Here is a 7,806-nt window from a genome sequence, read left to right on the forward strand (position 1 = left end):
TGGGACTGTGTTGGCTGACGTGCAGTGGGAGAGGAGTGGTGATGTTTGCAGGAGAGTAGGCAAGAGAAGAGAGTGATACCTGCTCCTGAGAGAAGAGATCAGGGCTCGTCTGTGGGGCTGTCTGGAGAGGGGGTGGCTCTAAACTAATGACCCGGGGTTATCAGCTGCCTGGACCCTGGCTCTTTTCTTTTCTGAAGGTCCTGAGTATGACCAGCCCAGGGCCCCCCAGCCTGGCTCACTGTGACTCCACTATTTCCTGACAGGCTTTTCTCCCTCTCCGGATTGTATCTTAGGTCAAAAACGTATGGCACAGACCACATTGGCCCTTACCTCCCCGGATACAAGGTTCCATCGCTCTATCCTGCCTCCACTTTCATTGTAAATAAAAACGTGTGTGTATATCCTCTTAATATACAAACTTGATTTGTATTTTCAACTTTAAAAATTTCATTCTCAAGAACAGGACTAGGTAAACCTTGCTGAAGGCCCAGCTGACACTGACAAAAATGTAAAAAGGATTAGGATTAAGATTGGAGTTAAGCAGTTTTTCTAGAGCCAGAATATGGTGGTTGCACGCTCGTGTGTGACAGATGGGCACCGTGTGTGGGAAGAGCCAGGGAATAAGTTCTGAAGATTTGGAGCCTTTGGGTGATTGAAAGAACAAGAACTTTCTTGTCTGGCTAGACCCGGTTCACAGCCATTCACTGGGGAATTGGTCAGCAACACAGAAGAGAGTCACGGTGTTAGAGAATGTGGAAGAGGCCAGCCGCTCCTGAGTCTGTAGCCCCTGTTCACACGGAATCTTCGCCCCCATCAGCAGCCCCCCTGGTTCTCCGTGCCTGGCCCCGAGCGGACAGCAACGCCAGTGCACCCATGAGAGGGCGGGACGGGGAACTGTCCTCCACAGTCACCAAGAAAGGGAACTCAAAGGCTGGGGCTTACCACTGGGGTCACACTGCCACTCAGGTCACACACAGACCTGCAGCTCCTGTCTGTTGCAACTGGTCACCCGACCCTCCTCCTTTTCTGGGTTCCTGGGCCACATAAGACGGTGTTTACCAGAAACACCGTTGAGCCGAGCAGACTATTTACCTGGAAGTTTGTGAAGAGCTGAGTCCACAGCTCACAGCCATAAGAAACAGCTCTCCCACAAACTGACAGTGGCCTTGAGCTCTACGGGCAGCAGCGTCCCCCTTGTGAATTAAGAGAATAGATCTCATTGCTCGTTGGGAAGAATTCCTCTCCTCTTTCCAGTTCTTACAGTCACAGCAACTGTGTCACAGCAGCTGTGTCACAGCCTTTTGCCAATAGCTGCTGCGTGTCCCACACCATCAAGGTCCGTCGTCCTTGGGCCGCGGCCACCTCAGCCCCTGTCGCTGCTGGATTCACCATGAGAAGATGCCGTGTCACTGCCTATCACCTAAGCTGCCACCGGTTCCATAGAGACCGCATCTGCCACTGTCCCCTCATCAGCAGCCGGGGGCCCTGCCATAGGTTGGCCTGTCACCAGGCTCCACTGTCATCACTACAGCCTCTGCTGTCTGTTGCTTGTTTTCTCCCTGAGTAATAGAAAAGGAGAATGTTCTCTTTGTCCCTTTTCTAAGAGGAACATGAGGCTGTTCACGTTAGGAGTTTTCTTGCACCGGCTGATTCCAGGTCTGCAGAAGGAGCAGATCGTTTACTGTAAGTAAATTACCTACTGGAAACTCTTAGAGCACAAACAAGGCAACTTGGGATACTAATTTTGATGAGAATGATCTATACCTCAAAGGCAAATCATCTGTTAGAGTCTCCTGAAGCATGAGCTCTTTTCAGCTAACAAGGTTTGAAGCAGCCTGTCCAGAGGCAGAGGGTTGGTACATGATGTTTCTTCACCAAACCCCTTCAGGAGGTGAGAGAGGCTGAGCGATGCCCCAGGGCCCAGGCTTTGGTCAGCGCTAAAATTAATATTCTTTCACTTTAAAGACTTACCCAGTGAAGAATAATTTCTACAGCTCAGGTTGGGGGGAGTAGGGAAGGAAAGAAAAGAAATAGCTGATCGGCAGCCCTTCACGCAGGGGCAGGATCATCAATGGATGGGCGTAGATATCGATTACTTGAGTAGGGATGCAGCCCTTTCTTTGGGCAGCCTCCTCCACATATCAGCATGTAAAAGTCCTTAGCTTAGGGCCGTCAGTTTCACATAAAAGAAATCCTCCAGTTTGTGGTCTAGAGGGTATAATATAAGCTTGCCTCTAAGGATTCTGGGAGAGCCCACTAATTATTATTAAGACTTGAATTTGATACCCGCCAAACATGCCTTTTTCAGTATTCGGCTAGGCCTCCCCCTGTGAGGTTCGGTTTCTCCGGAGAGTGAGTTCCGCCCCAGCCTTCTGCAGAGGTGAGGGAGGGGTCCTAGGCTGGGGGAGCAGATGTTGAGTGTACCAGCTGCTCCTTTCTACCACTTTCCTGTGTCTGGCCCAACCCTACACCCCTGCCTTCAAACGTTGCTGAAGACTGCATGCCTGAATCTTTCTGGAGCTCGAGGGCAGAAACTATTTCACTTCTTTTTATCTTCTCCCAATAGGCACTTAAATGACTTTAATGAGTTTTCAGGAGAAAAGACCTAAGTCGTTTCTTTTGTTCAGTCTATCATGTTTAACCAAAACCCCTCTTTTTCTCCCCCCATGCACTTTGCTTTACAAAATTTCATCTTTAGCCTGTGTTTGTAACACACAATAGAGTTGAGGATACTTTGCTTCGGAAATTGGAAATGGTGTCGCAAAATGTATAACATTCTCTGTGGGCCCAAGGTGGTCAGGCAAGTCGACGCCTGTGGAAGGAAGTTACAGGAGATGTGGGGACCTCATGGGGGTGCGGCAGTGGATGCCAAGAGGAGAAGGAGGCTGGTGAGAAGACACCACACTAGATATTAAAAGGTATTTTATGCCATATTGACAAGTTGGACTTAAAATATATATAGGACCACCAGGTCACAATACAATGAGGTAAGCCTAACATTTCAAGAGACACACATTCTCCACACATGCACAGAGGAGACCCAGCAGAGCTCCGTAGAAAGCAACACCGAAGGACACGTGACAACCGGCTAAGCTTCGAACGTACTGCTGACCCGCCACATGGATGGATCAGTGGAGCGTGGAGGCCTCGCAGGCTCGGGGTGTTTGAAAACAACCTCTGCCCGGGTCACCGGCTGACTATTAAGCGATCCAGACATAAAAGGAAACCCTAGGAAATCAGGCTGCGGGAAATAAAAATTACAATTAAAAAAATCTCAGCAGACACGTCAGCAGCTGCGTACTGTGGGGGAAGGTAATTCCGCAGTACTACAAAAAAAATACGTCAAAATTCATAGTTGCTGCAACATTTAGTTAAAAGGTCCAGTTTTCTACAAAAAAATTATGAGATGTGGAAAGAAACAGGGAAGTGTGACTCATACTTGAGAGACAAAAGTATTTGATAGAAACTGACTTCTAGTCAGCCCAGATGTCGACTTTATCAGGAAAAGATCTCAAAGCAACTATGACAAATACGTTCAAATAATTAAAGGAAATATGACAATTCAACAGCTCAAGGATGTCAGAAGAGAAATAGAAACCACACACACACACACACACACACAGATTCTAGAGTTGAAAAACACCATACTGACATTTTCCAAAAAAATCACTAAATGGGTTCAACAACAGATTGGAGATGGCAGAAGGAGGTATCAGTGAGCTCCAAATAGAGCACTGGAAATTATTCAGTCTGAAGAGCAGAATGAAAAAAAGATTCAGGGAAAGTGAAGAGAGCCCCGAAGACTTGTGAGACAAACATCAAACACGAAATAGGAATCCCAGAAAGAAACAAGAGACAAAATGGGGCAGGAAAACATATTCGAAGAATGATGGCCAAAAACGTCTCAAATTTGATGGAAAACTTAAATCTGCAGATCCGAGAAGCTCAAATAATCATAACTAGGATAAAATAGAAAAAATGTCTATTACCTGGACAAAGAGAAACCCTTGAGGAAAAAAAAACATATATCTAAGATTCTCCCCTTGTCTGGGTGTGGACAACTTGGCCTCATTTTATGTTTTAATGCTTATTTATTTTTGAGAGAGAGAGAGAGAGAGAGAGCATGAATGGGGGAGGGGCAGAGAGAGAGGGAGACACAGAATCCGAAGCAGGCTCCAGGCTCTGAGCTGCCAGCACAGAGCCCGACTCGGGGCTTGAACTCATGGACCGTGAGATCATGACCTGAGCTGAAGTTGGACGCTCAACCACCCAGGCGCCCCTAGATTCAAAGACTCAAAACAGGTTGAAAGCAAAAGGATGGGAAGAGATACATAACGCAAACAAAGTGTATAGTAGCTGGGCCGGATATATCGTTCAAAATATACTCTAAGAAAACTATTTCTCATGACCTTTGATTGATGAGTCAGTCAAGATTTAATAATTGTAAACAGAGCTCTTTGGTCTGAGCCGCGGAAACAAGATGACGAAGGGGACATCAACGTTTGGAAAGCACCGCAATAAGACGCATGTGTTTAGCCGCCGCTGTGGCTTGAAGGCCTACCACCTTCAGAAGTCAACCTGTGGCAAATGTGGCTATCTTGCCAAGCGGAAGAGAAAGTATAACTGGAGTGCCAAGGCTAAAGGAAGAAATACCACTGGGACCGGTCAAATGACGCACCTAAAAATTACACACCACAGATTCCGACCTGGATTCCATGAAGGAACAAGAGGGCAGCTGTTGCAGCATCCAGTTCATCTGAAGGATTTCAGTGATTGGTCACACAATAAATGTTCTGGTTTTAAAAAAATTGTAAAAGAATATCTAAAATCGGCCCCCAAAAATATGAAGTCAAAACTGACAGAACAGAAAGGAGAGGGAGTTCGCCAGTTGCAGTTGGAGACTTCAGAGCTCCTCTTGTAGTGACCAGTGGAACAACTAGACAAAAAATTGGTGAAGACATAGAAGGTGTGAACAGAACAGCCACCCAACCTGGTCGTATTGATATGTAGGGATCACCCTACAGATGTTGATGGAGACTATAATTTAGAAACTGTGCTGTATTTCCCCCAAAGGGTAAATAAACCCAGCCCTAACAACCCACTTGAGACAGACCAATGAGGCAGAAAAGAAGGGATTAGACCAAAGCAGGATTTCCAAGGGCCAGAGTCAGGAAGACTAACCAGAATGGCGATGCTGAACATAAATGGAGCAGGATCCTTTCAGGTCAGCGAGGCAAATGCTTTTCCTACTTAGAAAGAGAGGCAAAGCTGGGCAGACAAGTTGGGGTTGGGGGGAAGTGAGGCGAGGGGGTGGCATGAGAAGAAAAGCAGTTGAGCCCCAAGCTGCAGCTGACAATCCCAGGGCTGATCCCAGAGAATAGGCACGGAAGCAAGTGCCAGAAAGGAACCAAAAATCCTTCCTGAGATTCCACCAGAGATCGTTTGTCCAAAGTAACACTGCACCAGAAATCTGAGGAGCTCCATCCAGGCTCGAACGCCATCAGGCCAGACGGCGTGGAGGCCAAGAAACACCACTGGAGCTTGGCAAACTCTACAAACAGAGCCAAGCTAAGCAGCCCGGACCTCAGTGAGATTAGGATAAAAAAAAAAAAAAATCTATGTAAACCTATCCATTTCTCTGCTCTTATATTTGCTTGCTTTTCCTTCAGTGTTTTGTTTTGTTTTGATTTTTAATTTCAGTCAGGTCCCAGCTGAACCAAGGGGGAAAGTGATTTCCCACACCTAAATCAGGGTAAATAATGGAAATGCTGTGAGAAGCACACAGGGTGGCGATGGCTTTAGAGCCAGGGAATCGTTGGTGGCGGAGAGAAATGGTGGGGAGGGGTTCTGGACCGCAGGGCACACTCCTACCTTTCTTCCTAGGGATTTCTACCTTTCCTTTGTGCTTTCTCTGGAAGTTTGTGCTCACGCAGCGGCCTTGGGCGTGAGGCCTGTGACTTCCCATCGTCTGGCTGGAGAAACAAACAAAGGATTGCCTCTATGGAATTGTGGAATGTTTATTATTCTAAAGAAAAGCATCTGTCTTCTCTGGCAGGAAATCCTGCCGTCATATCTTAGAACGGCCCCTGAAATAAATAGTCTTCAGTGCCTTTATTTAGTTTTTTCCAGCTTTATTGACATACAGTTGACATATAACATTGGTGTTATGTTCATTTGAGATCATTTGAGATCTGTATATATTGTGAAATGATCACTACAATTAGATTAGTGCCTCATATTAAGCCACAGGATATCTGGAAGCACAAGAAAGTAGGTGACCCACTGGGGGTGGGGCAGTGGCCGAGTTCATAAGCAGTGCCCACAATTGCTCAGGCTGTTAACGTGGCCACGGAAGCAAACCCACTCCCAATCCTGGATCCTGCCCTGTCGTTTCTTCCTCCGCCTTCCCAGGGAGTGGGGTCTTGGAGATTACAGCCTTGAGGAAAACACTGGGACTCAACCCCACAGATGATCCATGGAACTCGTGGACAAATATTGTTGTGAACTCCTGGGATGTGTAAGAGCTTTGAGGAAGCCAGAGAAAGTTCCCATAACTCAGCTTGCCTACCAGCTCAGCCAGTCTCACTGACGGGACACACGGCTGGCTGTTTGCCCAACTCTCAAATTGCCAGAGGTTGAGGGACATTTTAGAAGTAGATTCCTACCTTTAAAAAAGATACTTTTTCTTCCTTTGTATTAAGATGTTATATGTTGCCTTTCCTTAATCTCTTCTGCAGAATGTAAGCAAGTCAAGTAGGACACTGACAAAAATCCATCATAATTTTCTGTGACTAATATGTCAGTATTTACATTCCTACTTCCTGTCTTTCTCTTCTTTAATTTTTATTTCTGGGCTCACTTTTCAGAATTTTCCAAGGTGAATTGAGGAACTGAATGTAGACTTTTTCCTTCTGTTTTTGTCTTCCTATCTTTCTCCCTTACAGTCTGTTTTGTAACATAGACTTACACACCCACATCAGAAGGAAGCACACTTATAAGTATATATAGGACCATCTCCGAGGAGCAGGTTTAGAGTCTAACTGAGAAAAAAGATCCTATTCCTAAAAAGAGCAGACTGGAGGATTTTGTCATTAAAATGCAAAAAGAAATCTCGACAAAAGAACTTTCTGACCCTGGTAGTATAGAAGTTAAATGGTACAAAGACCAAAGGACACAATGAAATCTTCATCTCTAGAAGACCAAAGCTGGCATAAGATTTCTACAAGAACTTCTCAGATCCCTGAGTGATTCAGATCCCTTTTTGCTTTAAAGCTATATAATTTTGTAACACTATCACTAATTCTGCATGCTGGAGTTTGTTATCTGATGTTTTACCAAATGTGACTTCCTTTAAATAATAGAAAATTTGTATTTTAGTGAGATCTAAAATGATTCATTGTCAAATTAAAGAAGGGAGACGTCTCTACCAAAGATAAATGTAGCTGATTTTACTGCTTTCCCTGAGGCAATATGGTTTTACACAGCTATATTGCTGCCTTAGGGAAAATTGTGACGTATCCCTCTATTTACAAAGAGTGGAAACTTAACCAATTACTTGTGAACCTCGCAAATTTTGTCAAATGTATGTTTACTAAACAAATGAATTGTTGTTTTGGACAAGTAGAGAGAGATTTTTAAGGGTCAGGCTTGATAAATGGCAGAAGCCCACGTAACTGCTGAGGACCAGTCTGGCAGGAATTGGCAATGATAACAAACTGAACAATGAAGGTCCATTATCTCAGAGTTCACAGAAGAAGGGCTTGGCTGCTGGCCAGGTGTATAATCAGTCTATTTTTGTCTTTATCA

At 45.2% G+C, this 7,806-nt stretch overlaps 1 protein-coding gene across 1 annotated transcript; it reads left to right on the top strand.

Annotated features, from left to right (window-relative positions):
- The first annotated feature begins 4,449 nt into the window (after positions 1–4,449).
- On the top strand, positions 4,450–4,788 carry LOC109278689 (60S ribosomal protein L37-like). The gene is given in 2 exon segments (XM_053900529.1): positions 4,450–4,721; positions 4,724–4,788. Coding segments are annotated over 2 exon segments (291 nt in total). The 5' UTR covers positions 4,450–4,480; the 3' UTR covers positions 4,774–4,788.
- Positions 4,789–7,806: the final 3,018 nt, after the last annotated feature.

This window comes from Panthera pardus, unplaced genomic scaffold, assembly GCF_024362965.1.
Source record: "Panthera pardus isolate Hobbes unplaced genomic scaffold, ASM2436296v1 HiC_scaffold_12, whole genome shotgun sequence".
Taxonomy (NCBI): Eukaryota; Metazoa; Chordata; class Mammalia; order Carnivora; family Felidae; genus Panthera; species Panthera pardus.